Source organism: Molothrus ater, chromosome 6, assembly GCF_012460135.2.
Source record: "Molothrus ater isolate BHLD 08-10-18 breed brown headed cowbird chromosome 6, BPBGC_Mater_1.1, whole genome shotgun sequence".
NCBI lineage: Eukaryota > Metazoa > Chordata > Aves > Passeriformes > Icteridae > Molothrus > Molothrus ater.
The window spans coordinates 36,762,795-36,776,727 of record NC_050483.2 but is presented as its reverse complement, the minus strand read 5'-3'; the positions used below and the strand labels follow the sequence as shown (position 1 = coordinate 36,776,727).

Genomic DNA, 13,933 nt, shown 5'->3' with positions numbered 1-13,933 from the left:
TGCCATAAGTCCAGATTGAAAGCCCTGCCCTTATGGAGTCAATCTGATGCATTTGCTATGACTGGGACAAATTGGAGTATGCAAATTAGCACCTTTTGAGTCTCCTGAACCTAGGAAATTCTCTTGCTATGTGTTCCAGCTAATGGACCTGAGATGTCCTTTGTAACAGGGCTGTCTGTGCAACTCCTTTAACCTTTTCAGATTCTGATCTAGCCTTTGTTCCTAGCCCTTTTTAGAATCATGCAATGTATCAAGTTAACCTCTGTTATAATTTAAACTTGTGTAACACCAGAGCCATATCATAGCATGCAGTGGCATTTACACATGTTTAAAGTGCAAAAGAGCATCCAACAGTGAATAGAGGCCCACAACATTAAAATTTCTAAGAGAGCTTTTTCTGCCTACTTTCAGCTTCAAATACTTATCTTTACCCTGAATCACTTAAACTAGTACAAAATACGAAATTAAATTTCTAAATTTCTAAATAAATTAACATCAAGTATAAGAGTTTGCCCTTTTATGACAAGAGTATGATCTGAGAAGACTGTCAATCTACAAAGTACTTGAGGAGTGATTGCTGATCAAGCACGAACAGATTCCTAGGTAGATTTTATAGAAATCTATAGAAAGAAGCAGTAAGATGAAATAACATTATCCTCAAATCATAAAGGGAAAGTAGCTACTGGAGATGCCTCATTCCTGGAAAAGCACACTGCAAAGTAAGATAGTGACCTTTTCTTACCAGAGTCCTATGACTCTTTTCACAACATTTCAGCATTTACACTGACTTCCTGCCTTTACTCTGTGTTTGGGTGTGGTGTTTGAACATAATAAACACACATTTCATGCCACCCCAAATTACTGCTTCCAAGCAGATTGTGTGCCTATCTTTCCTCAACACAGCATTTAGTATGCTGATATTCTCCGCTCTTGCTGTTGTAGTTTTTTGGGTTTTTTTTTAAGATTTTGTTCCTAATTTAATATTCTTTGGTCCTATCCACTTAGAATTGTATCTTTTCTAGAAAGTTATACTTTCATCAGGATATATACAATCTCTTAAATCATAAATCCATCATTGTTCAGTTTATACAAAGGCACTACAGCATGCCATTTCTTACTATTATAGCTCTGTTTTGGGATCACTAAGTTGAACTCTATAATCATCAACTATTCTAGAGAAAACATGGCTGCATACTAAATGCTTTTGATTTTGGATAGAGATGTAGACTAAATAAATGCCTTTTCTTCCCCTTTGTTCAGTTTCTGGACTGCATTTTGTTGAGAGCATTTGGTGTTCCCTTTGGTTTTGTACCCAAACTCTCTGGATGCCACTTAATGTCAGGAAGAAAACTCATAAATATAGGCTGTACTTGAAGATTAGGAGGTTCAGATTCAAAATTTAAATGCACAAAGTAGACTCAATATATGTCCTAGAGAAATCATTCCCTCATAGAACTTTTATATGATCTACAAACCTTCAGTTCTGATTTGCCCTGTACTTGTTCTGTCTCCTTGCATTTATGTACTGCTCTTCACCAATAGAAAGTTTAGCATCACTTCGCTGAGTGGTTTGATCTGCAACCACATTTCCTCTCAATTAATCTATTTAATTTCCACTTTATTTTTGGCTACTGATGCATAACTTAACCTCCACTTCATCCCAAAAATTTTTACTTTCAGACAGCACAGATCTGTGCTCTCCCACAGATCCTTAGTTTTGTCAGCCTTTTCACATTTTCCTCTTTTCGTCTGCCTTTGACACATGCTAACAGATGTCAGTCAGTAGTCTACCCCTTTAACCCAATGCAGACAAGCTGAACAGTCTTCTTCATTCTCAGAAAGTGTACCACTGACATCATCATTAGCAATTGCCCTTCTCAAATTTCCAAGCCAGTAGAAGTCTTTTCTCCTGACACCTTTTACAGCCTGGAAAAATCCTCCATCAGTACTACCATCTGCTGCTTCCTCACCTTTAGTCTTGTGTCACCATTTCTGTGTTGACTAGTGTTATACAGAGAGAACCTCATTATGTAATATTCAGAATGACTGAAAATAGTAAATGAGACGATAAATCTTCTCCCTAATATTTTATAGCACTCCAACACTTTCCTGTCTCTTTTCCCACTTTTTAAATTTTCTTGTCAGATGGGACTCCCTATAATAATTCAAATATTGGAAGAAATGAGACTTCCACTCAATTACAGCCAAGCCAGTCAACTTCTTTTTTATTGTATTGCCTCTATTTAATTAAAACACTACAAAGTTTTACACAACATTTGTGGGGAAAGAAAAGAATTAGAACTCTGTATCTAATTCACTTATGATTATTCATACTGCTTGGCTGATTTTAATACTTAACTAACAATGGGCTTCCAAGGCAAAGTATTGGGTACTTTTTTCCTTTCAGGAGAACGTTCTGTTTCTCCATTACACTGTTAATTGTGTGCAAGTCCTGGACCATCCACAATTGTTCACTACTGCAAAAATGTAAATAACTTGCTCTCTTTACTGTTCTCTAATTTGCCTTAAATAGACATTTTCACAAATTTTTCCCAGTCTAAACTGGTTGCATGCTCAACACACCTATTTATAATGTATGGAGAACTTTACTTACACACTCTCCAGCAAAATGATTTTTTCAAAAATGAATTGTGTCATTGTCTCAGTATATTCTAATCTAGTTACTATGGATTAATAGCAACATCTTCCAAACATGATTAAATACTGTAGGGAAACTGTACGTTTTGTATAGAAAGTTTGGGATCACGTTTGGGATCCCCACGTTTTGTATAGAAAGTTTGATAGAGTACCCTTGTTCCAAAAAGTAGGTCTATAATTCTACAAAAATCGTGGCAAGAATGGAGGACAAGACCCATATGGACAACAAAGAAATGGTATGAAAGTTCCCTTCAAATTTGGTATTTCATTCTACACCTTCTGTGTTTGATAACATTGAATTACAAACTGGATGATAAAACAGCATTAACTTGAGGAGTATGTGAAAACATTTTCCTGATAACAACTTCCAATTTTTCTGGCTGAAGATGGGGAAAAAACCTTTTATTTTGTAACTACTGAGATATTAACAATCTTTGATCAGTTGATCATTCCTGTGACCCTGAGTACTTCTGAGAGTATCACAAACGTGGTTCAATCTGTTATTTGCAACTATTACACAGCTCGAAGAGGTGGATGGGATCAGCCCCTTGAGCACAATTGTAGATACAGCTTTACTTCACTTTAGAAGTGCAGGTGGATGGGGTACTAGCTACCTGCAAACAGAAGATTGTTAGAGTTCTCCCTTGGAGTGAAGAGACATTAATTTTCCTCTTTCCCGAGAAATTTAAGCTCATCTGACATACTCCAGAAAACAAACCAATGACTCAGCTACTCTGTATGGTACTGGCATCACTGGGAATGATTCACTAGAAGCCACAGAAATTGTATTCAGCTGCACATTTACCTCACAATTAATAAGGGCCCCTCTCTGAAGCACAGTACTATACTAAATTGACAAACAGATTATATTTGTACAGTTTTGTGTTAGTCCTGTTATTGCAGTATTGGATACATTAATAAAAAATTGTTAGAAAAAGAATATCAAACTATTAGGATGAGAGGCATTATTCAATTGTTCACAATACTAGCAATTCATTAGGCTTCTTACATCCATAGGATGAGGGTGGTTTGCTTATTTATTGACTTTAAATAAAGAAAAGCTAAAATAATATCAATGGGTTTAGTAGTAAATGGCTTCTCTATAGGATGAAGGTAAAGAGACAATAAGTCTTCCATGAAGTTCCATCCACAATCAGAGGCTTCCAGTGGAGTGAAAAGCGTGTGAACCAAGACTGCCTTTCATGCATGAAAAGTCTGGGACTACTGCATGGGATAAAGTCAAATTGCAGCATTTGAGCCATTTCTAGCTTCCAGGTAGCTCAAATTCTGCTCCATTCTAGGATGACATTCCATGATCAAGGCTGTGGTGATACAGAGGTTTCTAGGAAGTAAAACAAGGGCTTACAGGCCTTGTGCATATTTCAGATGACTTTGTGGGGTTGTCTTGGACACAACTGGACGTCTACTACAGCTATCCTCTGTACATTGTTAACCACTTCATTAAAGCTAAGTGGTTTGTAGTTCGTGACTTTTGACTCAATGAAGAATAACAACCCAGATTGTTTTCACTGAGGTTGCTTTTCCTCAGATCTTAATGGGAACCTGATTTTCCTTCTCTCATTGAATCTGATACTGCAATTACTTTGCAAAAGAGAAAATACTTCAAAATACTTCACCACAAAATACTTAATGGGAGAGAAAGGTACAGCATGAAGTAAAAAGGAACTGCAAGTCTCGTAAATTTTCCAAGATAACATTCAAAAAGTCTTCCAGCTTCTAGGAAGATAGGTGGGGACCTTTATGGAACAGAGGAGAATTCAGTAATTGTCATGCACTTGTAAATCATGGGTGCACAACAGATCTTGCTATGGGAATAAATGAGATTGGTAGTTGGCTTTTTTCTCTGTCTAGTTCAGCAGTTCAATTCTATCAAATGTATCAAAGTTATCTAATGTGCAGTAACTTTAGGGACGTGGCAGAAATTGACTATGATCTTCCAATTAGTTTAATTTTGGATTATGTTTTGTTTTGGTTTTTTGTTTGTGTGTTTTGAAACTCATTGTAAAAATCTACATCACAAGAGTTGTCAGTGCTCACATTTTGTGGAACATGTCCACAAAATGAAGAAACGGATACACTTTTTATTGCACTGACACTTCAGTATCCGTCCAACATAAGGATTTCTTGACACAAAATGAGGTAGCACAGTATAGATGATCTAAGACAACTAGTGTCCAAGTTACTGTGTATGTAATATGTACATAATGCTATATGAAAGTGTTAGTTTCTTAACAGTTGAATAGGCACTACTGAAGCAAAGAATGCAATTATGAAAGTTATCACTCTTGTATGCAGAAAGACAAAATGTGTACTGCTCGCTATAGTTCACACTCCTATTATTATTACTTATACCGTCTTTCCATCCTAGCTTGACTTTAAAGCTACTTCATTGTGATTAATTCCAAATATTTAGTTTTTAAAAAGGCACTGATGTTTTTAAAGGAAGAAACATATATTTTCAAAATATTAATTTTTCTTGAAAATAATGTACATTATACTTTTAATTGTTTTACTGTTCAAATTGTAAGGTGTGTTCTTTTTTGTTCAAGAATTTTAAAAGCAACTAATTTAAATATGCAAAATTATCTTGAGTTGTTCATACGTGAACTTAAAAGCCATGCAACACAGGAAAATTAAGTAATTATGCCTCCAAGTTATTTACTGCAATTAAGCTCATTTATCATATGCAAATTAGTGCAAACTGGTCTCATTAGTTACTAAATTACTCAATATGAGCTGAACAATGTAGCACTCCAGTTTGTAATGAAAAATCCCTGTAGAGGCAAGCAGTATCAATTAAGCTAATTTGCATATGCAAATATATTCACTAACTTTCCCTTTTCTCTATATTTAGTTCTACATTTCCTGATCATTCCTGATTATAAGAAGACTATGGGGTTACTGACCCTTTTTCACACCTTCTCAATTGCAATGAAGTTACAGAAAAAAATCCAGAGATCCTGAAAAAATGATGAAAATCTTGCTAATTTTTACAACCAATTTAAACGAAATTTTTAGATAGGTACCAGAAATAATGTTTTTGCTGGATTTAGTTGATAGACAGATATATATACAGAAATATAAAACAGAAGATATCTATTCTCATTATAACACCACTTTTCAGAAGAAAAAGAATGTACAAGACAAGAAAAACAAAGCCTATAATTTGGCAAATCAAAAATGTTGTCAAAAATAAATTAACATATTGCCATTATCTACTTTTCTACTCCATTACGTTCCACTCTACTATTCATAATTCAGGTGATTTTACTTGGAAAACATTTAAAAGACATTACACTGACATAAAGATTCTGATGTAATAGTGTTTGAGCAGTCATCTTTTGTGTTCTTTTTTTCCTCAAGCACAGAGTAGATAGTACCTTTGGCTTCAAACCTACGACTGGGAATCTCTTCAGCATGATATACAGCAATCAGCAGTGGCTTGGAGATTTTTTGACATAGACTCACACAATTTTAGATTGATTCGGGTTAAACGGGTCATTAAAGATCACCTACTTGCAACCCCCCTTCCACGGACAGGGACACCTTCTACTATCCCAAATTGCTCAGAGCCCCATCCAATGTGGCCTTGAGCACTGCCAGGGATGGGGCAGCCACAGATTCTTGATTCTCTGGGCAGCCTGTGCCAGAGCCTCACCACTCTCACCATGAGGATGTGCACAAGGGTTGGATTTCATATGTAAGCAAAGTATAAGCCTCTTTGTATATCTAGATTTGGACAAAGGACACATGCAAAGATGCCTTACTCAATTTTTCATCTCGAATTTATGTAAAGGAAATGGTACATTGACTATTTTTGGAGTTGATGAAGTCTACCATTAACAGAACAGATTTAACTGTATGATCCCTGGGCACAAATGCTATCTCAGACCAAAATCAATTACTTTTATTTTTCTCATTACAGGTAGAGTTTTACTTTTCTATTTTCTGCACTTAACTGCATATGGGAGAAAAACTTTAGTGCCTGTATCAATCATCAATTAAGCAGTACTTAAACATTCGATTCCTACATAATAGAAAAAAAATCATGGATGAAGGCATTTTCATTCAATGATGACTAGGCATTACAAATAAATACATGGATTTAATATGTATGGACATGACTAATGTATATAATATATACCTAGATATGACTGACACTACCTATTTGCAGACTCAAAATATAAAAATATCACAAGGTGTGCCTCCATTTCTGTTTTTGTAATCTTATTTTAAATAAACTATATCCACTTTTTAAAAATCTACTGCATATCTGTCTATCAATAAATTTTGAAGTATCAAAATATTAAAAAGATTAGAGAGGTCCTTAATTTCTGAGCTTACACTTAACCAAGTCTTCAAAATACTAATAGCAAAAGGGATTACACCAACTATTAATTCAAATTCTTCAGATAGCAGACTGGAACCAAAATTCCCAAAGTATAATCAAGGTTGTTTACTTCACTTGCAAACAATACTTTTCATGATACTTATTTGAAAATAATTTCTGTGAGTAGCAGACTAGGTGAGAACATGTTAGAACTGTATTCCACCACAAAGTCTATCCAATTGTTGTTTTAAAAACCATTTTGTCTTCTGGTGATTATATTACTACCTATTAGACCACAAGGCAGTACTTTGAAGTTCATTCTGATCTGTTTAGAAGTGGTATATTTGAATGCATGACCCATCACCTCCCAAGGGTTGATTGCTCTGCTAAAATAAGACAAAATCTTAACAAATTATGATGAATCTGTCACCACTATTAATTCATATTGTCTTTTATCCATCGTCAAGAGTCTATCTCACAAATATCAGGGTGGAACTGCCTATTATCAACTGAGAGACTCATGGAAGTACTTTGATAAAGGCATCATCTTTGAAAAGACCACACCTTAACAGATATTCAATACAAGGCAAATGGTAACTTTGATTTAAAATCCTCAGTTCTGAGGATTTTAAAGTGCAATACAGTGTTTTTTTAGTAGTACTATGATGAAGCTATGTCCTGAAAACACCTTAATTAATCACAAATCAATTTTTAAAAACGTAAAAAAAAAAAACCCAAAAAGAAAACCCAAAAACCCAACAATTCCATAAGTGGAATCTAGTTTAAACAAGTATGAAAGTCACTAATTGTTTTAATACATAGTAAGTGAAAAACTCAAATATCAAGTAGTTTTCAAAGCGGCCATCCTAGGTTTTTTTCATTTTCATCTATAAGAGTCATACTTAATACCTAAAAAGTGTAAATAAATCAGTCTCAATGAGGTTTTATTTATATATGAGTTATAAGTAATATTGCAAAAAACATACCTTTAGGATATATGATATGTTTACACACTCAACATACTGAGAAATTACATAAACTGAAATATCATAAAACTGCTAGTTCTTAATTTTTTTTCTGCATGTATGAGACAACATAGCAGTGTTCATGCCTAATATGCAAACACAGTACTGTAGATACTGGTTCAATCTCTGATGCAATAACTACAACAAAAGTATTTGCTTACAGAATCAAAAACTTGACCTAGACCTCTGCTAAGAGTGCACAACTAAGCAAATAATTTCATTCATGATTCTTGTTCTGAAGAGAAATTAATTCTACTAGTTAATTTAATGTTTTCCTAAAATTATCTTTGTTGCTATTCTGCATTTTGTAACTTTATAAAGATGTGAAAATTCTGACATTATCTATAGTGCTTTTGAATACCACAGCTGAGTTAGTACAGAGATAGCTCTCAATCATTTCAAATTAAGTGGGATATTTCTCATGATAATATCCTAATTTACCTCTCTCGTACCTCTCAAAAGATAATACACCAGACAATATATTTGCATTGAGAAGCTGTGTACATTGCTAAAAAAGAGCAGTTATTCAGTGCCACACTTAGAAAAGACTGTGTGGGTTTTATTTCCATAGGGCTGGGTTTGTCTTACTGCAAGGCACATCACATTTTCTTCTTAACTGCTTGTACTCCACATTTGATCACTTCAATCTAAGAAAGGCTGTAGTAACCCTGGCAAAATAAATCATGCACAAGGATGTTTCCATCAGGTCATCGTTTTTCAATTGAGTCTTCCTGGAATATGATGACTCGTGCCATGTGACGAACTTGTTTGACAAATACCAGACCAGTTTTCGGTCCACAGCTAAGGATACCTGAGAGGCATGCTTCTGTTCATTTTTTAATCTCTGCAGATTGCTCCAAATTTGTGATATATAATTGTGACAACTGGGATATCATGGACAAAAGCAGTGCTCATAAACCAAAGTGGGGAAAAAAACCTCAACTCTAAATTGATACTTGTCATAAGACAAAGCACCAACACAAAATACGAGCTGGTACACACACTCACACAAATACATAAAGGCATTCTGCAAGCAAACACCTACTGCACCATTCTAAACAAAATATTGTGATTCAGCTAAAATAACACTTGCCTTGCCTCTCATTAACAGTTTCCCAATTATGGACTTTCAAAATAGAAGAAATATGAGCATTAAAAAAATCTTATCAATAGAAGTGCTGACAACAATACTATTCAAATTATTGGCAGATATATGACTAGATAGATATTTTGATTTTTCTTGGAAAAGCCATTTTTTTACCTGTAATATATGACTTCCCAAATGTGATTCAAATACTTCAATGGCAAGGGCACTGGGACTTCTCCTGCGCTGGGCACCTATAACTGAATAAAAAACAGTTATGTTGCAAGGTCTGCACATTTAGTTCTCATGCATCCTCATCACTGACATTAACCCCTTAAATGTTTTGCATCTGAATACACCAGTGTTAATTTAAATTTTGCCTTCTATATGGCATATAATTTTGGTAATTTAATATGTAATTTAAGACTCAAATTTGTGGGCTAAAAAAGGAGATTTTTAAAAACCAACCTAAGTGTCCAATGAGTCTGGAAATTACTTGTTTGTTCAGATATATCTCAAATCCCTGTAGGCTTACAGTAATGAAAGCACGCAGTATTTAGTGAAAAATACTATTGAAAAAGAGGCTACACATATTGTAAATGTCTTGAAATGTGGGATAAGAACTAAATATTACTTATGAATTAGAAAGTTTATTCCACTAAACAACTGAGAGGTTTATCTGAACATGTTATTATCTGAACATGTTATTATTTGAAACTGAAATGAAATAAACACAGCATTAAAAAGACAACATTTATAAATATATCTAGTATTCAAATCAAAGTTCTCCTCAGTGTAGAGAAGCATTTTAGTACTCCAGATATCCACATTAGTTCCTGGAATAGGTACTTGAAATTTCAGCGTCTAAATTATATAGTTTAAAAGTACAAAATGACTAATAGGTAGTTTCAGTAGTTATGTTTCGGAGGCAGCAGTGACTAAAAAAAGGCTGAGAAATCACAAAACTAATATTCTGTTAAACTCTGTATGCCAGGAACACAAAGCCAGAAATTAGGTCTGTATATAACCAAATGTAGCCATCTACTGTAAGCTGAGGCTTCTTAGGCCTGGGCTACCTTTCCCACATGAACAGAGAAAGCCAGAGCACAGAAAAGATGGCACAGGGCTGCAGGAAACTCCCTTTCCTGTCTTAGTGACAAAATCAGGCATATCCACAGCAGAGAGAAGAGGCAAAGTTCATTCTGCACCCTTCTAAGGGGTGTACAAAAGCATTTACAGCCCAAGACCCTGATGAGAGACTAATGTCTCTGAAACCATCATAGCACTAGTCCATCTTTACATATTGCTGTCTTTACAGTGTATGATAAGAAAAATGAAATATCAAGGATCTGCTAAAACAATCAGAATGAATGACTACCATTACTGAACAGGCCAATTTAACATGAATGGAAACAAACCACAGAGTAACAATTTCTAAGTCTTCTATGATACTGGCTGCCAAACATGATATCAGTAGGGAAAGATAAATGCCAAGTAATGATAGTTATATTGACCTGAAAATGTAATATCATTTCTTATTGATGTTTCATATAATTTCCTCGCAGGAAATTCTAAGCTATTGATACTCAGCAAACAGGTGGCTTCATAGCTAACAGATTCAGGCAATAGCTCCTAATTACAAATGGAGATTGCTGTAGAGCTGGTTTTTCTAAGTCCTCCTCTTTTCTCATATTCAAGGACATAGACACTAACACCTTGAAAGAAAACTCTACAAGACTGTATTAGACTGTATTTCTTAGAAAAACTTTATCTTAAATTGTGGGACTAAACAAAGTATATAGCACTGTAAAGATTTTCAGTATTCTGATCATGATTGCTGACAGCATGATGCTTTGTACAGTTATTTCATTTATAATCTATCAGAAACAACAAAAAACCAAATTCAGTTTTGGCTTGCTAGACATTTGCTTCATAGTAGTCTCCATAACAGCATTGTAAAGACCAGAAAAAGTCCTCAACCTGTAAACCTGCAACCCCTCCCTGAAATCCTTTAGGTCCTTTCATTCTTCCAGCTAGACTGCGTCATGTTTTCCACACATTGGCTGAACATACCACCATTTGAAATTTACCTTTCAATTAATTTTCTGTTTCCTGCCCATATCCTTATGTTACCATTTTAAAGTGTATCCATCACATATTAAATCCAATTCTATGGTGTCAATTGCACGGTTTTAGCATTTAAGTATCATAATTTGAATGAAGTGCCTGAAGTCAGTGCAGCCCTCTTTAAAACAGTATCTTGAACCTTAAATGACATTTCCAGGTAAGTCATCAGTCCTTCACAATTGTGACCCTCAGTTCTATACCTCAAATGAAATCACTTTAAGGTGAGTGAGTCAACTAGAAAACAAGAGAGGGTCAAATCTAAGTTTTCAAATTTGTCAGTTAAATCCTCCATCGATGACTGCATACTTGTGGCTAGTATATACATAGACAAATATCTTGTAGTACTTTCATGCCATTCGGTTCACTGACATTTTTATAGCACTAGAACTCAAGACACATAGAATTTATGTGTCTTGCTCTTAGCTAGGTGATGTGGGGTTCTCACGACTTCCTAATTTTACGACCATGATAATAAGTTACACAGAAAACAATTATGTTTCTGGTAGCCATGCTGCACTTTTTTGATAAATTAATAAATATTAAATATGTACCTTATTTCATGCACTTCCATAACTATCATTCTTCATATTTTGAGGAATGAGACAAGAATATCAAGACAAGGAAAACTTAAATTATTTAATCAGCTGGACTCATTGTCTTATTATTTTACTTACTTAAGCTTTCAAATTTTCTTGATATCTACTTGCAGCAGAAGAAATATGCTATTTTGGGTATATAAGTGGACACCACATTGATACCTTTCAGAAACATGGCAATCTCGCAGTCCAGTCACAGCACAAAACCTCTTACTTGTATTGAATGAATTGTTGGCATGCCAATAGACGAAAGGAAGACACAGACTGAAATGTTTGGATTAAAAAGCAGGCCCAATGTTATTTTATTCTAAAATTTCAGAACATAAACTATAAATACTGAACTGGTTTCCATCACACAAGCCACAGCTAGTCATCTAAATCTCTCACTCTGTGGATGGAACCATCAGCAGCCACAGCTCAGCCACTCACAGAAAACTTGAAAAGCAAAAGATTTAAGATTTATTTAAAAAAATCTATAAATCAAAGTAGCTCAGCAACCTTCACAGACCTAAAGTTGTGGATGCACATTTTTTTTTTTTCATGTGGATTCCCTTTTTAAATGCAGACTCTTTACAGAAACAAAATAGTGCAGGCATGAAATAAATTTCTTCTTCTGAGTTACAGGAAGCAGGGGAAATTAGGATGTGGAGAAGGCTGAAGCATTTGTACCAAACTCCAGAAGGAGTCACAATGAAAACAAATTCCAAACCCAGGTTAAATTCTTCCAAGCTTCTCCTATTTTAGCAGTATGAACAAACACCTCTGAATAGACTTTTTCACACATAGTCATATTTTGTATTGCCTACATTTAGTTGACAACATTTAATGCTTGAATGCACAAATTAATCAAAAAGTTGGTTGAAACAATATTTGTACTAAACACTGACTTTTAATAGTGACAAGAAGATAGAAAGATTGCTTTCGCATGTGGACTTTGTAGTGCTGGAGCAGAAGAATCTGTCTATGAAAATGTTTTACTTTCCATGGCTATGACCTTTACTATCCAAACTGACATGTCTATTCCTGGCACGAGATTATTCCATAAAAGAAGAAAATTCTAACTGTTCACTAGTTCCCTTTAAAATTCCTCCCTCAATGACTAATCTGGCTATGCATGAGGTGAAGGAAGAGCCACCTCCCTTTCAGAGTGTCTTGGGGGCAGTCTAAGCTTGCTTAATGCAACCTCAAGAGCATTTGCAATTGTGCTACAAAAAGTGGGAAACCGTGGAAAAGAAAAACATAGACTGCCTAACAAAGATTTCTGTGCATCCTGAAAAGGAAGGATTTCCTCTTAAACGCAGCCCTAAGGTGTGGGAGTACAGACCAAAGACTGATGTTCACTATGCCTGTCTACTGGTGAAGACAGAGTTCTAATAAAGCACAAGCAGTATTCTTTGATCACCAGGAATGGAAGAGAAGCACATGAGCACAATTATCAGCTCCCCCTAAAAAACTCCTGTGAGACTTTGCATGACATCCCTCAACATAAACTACTTTTGTGTAAAGTTTTGGAAAATTCAAACAAAGAATTTTAAAATTCTGTTGCTTTAATAATAGTTTAAAAACTGAACTGAACTTAAAAAATGTTTTCCCTTAACCTTTATTTACTCCGAAAAGCTTTTTCTCAATTAGCCTCAAACTCCCTATTTTTTTTTAAATTTTGTTGATTTTTCTAAGAAGAACTTTTTGTACCCTTGGAAGCAGAGGTGGACTTAGGGCCACTGCACTGCAACCTTTTAGACAACCTGATGTCTGAAGAATTATAAAAAAATAGAGGTCATCTTGAAGAGCTCTAATTATGACTGCCAATAAAGTCAGACTTTAATTAGCAAAGACTGAACATATCTACATAAATATGAATGTGTATAAACACCCCACCAAAAAAAAAGAAAATTACCAGCTTTATTCACAAAATATGTGACCATATCAGGCTAATTGCACAGCAGCTTCACATAGGGTTGGCTAATATTTTTCTCCATAGGTATCAACAAAATACATGATAATGTCAGATGAGAGAGCATAAGAAGCCGAGTGGCCTGATGATTGTATGTGCAAAACAGTTCCCAGCATGAGTGTGGCTATAATCTTTTAA

At 34.9% G+C, this 13,933-nt stretch overlaps 1 protein-coding gene across 5 annotated transcripts in view; it reads right to left on the bottom strand.

Moving 5' to 3' along the window:
• The window catches only part of NPAS3 (neuronal PAS domain protein 3), a 594,775-nt gene that overhangs the window by 285,293 nt on the left and 295,549 nt on the right, over positions 1 to 13,933 (bottom strand). For all 5 annotated transcript variants that reach the window (XM_036383698.2, XM_036383697.2, XM_054515085.1 and 2 more), the window contains one exon: positions 9,296 to 9,378. In XM_036383698.2, the coding sequence (XP_036239591.1) occupies positions 9,296 to 9,378 (83 nt within the window). The remainder of the gene's footprint in view (positions 1 to 9,295; positions 9,379 to 13,933) is intronic.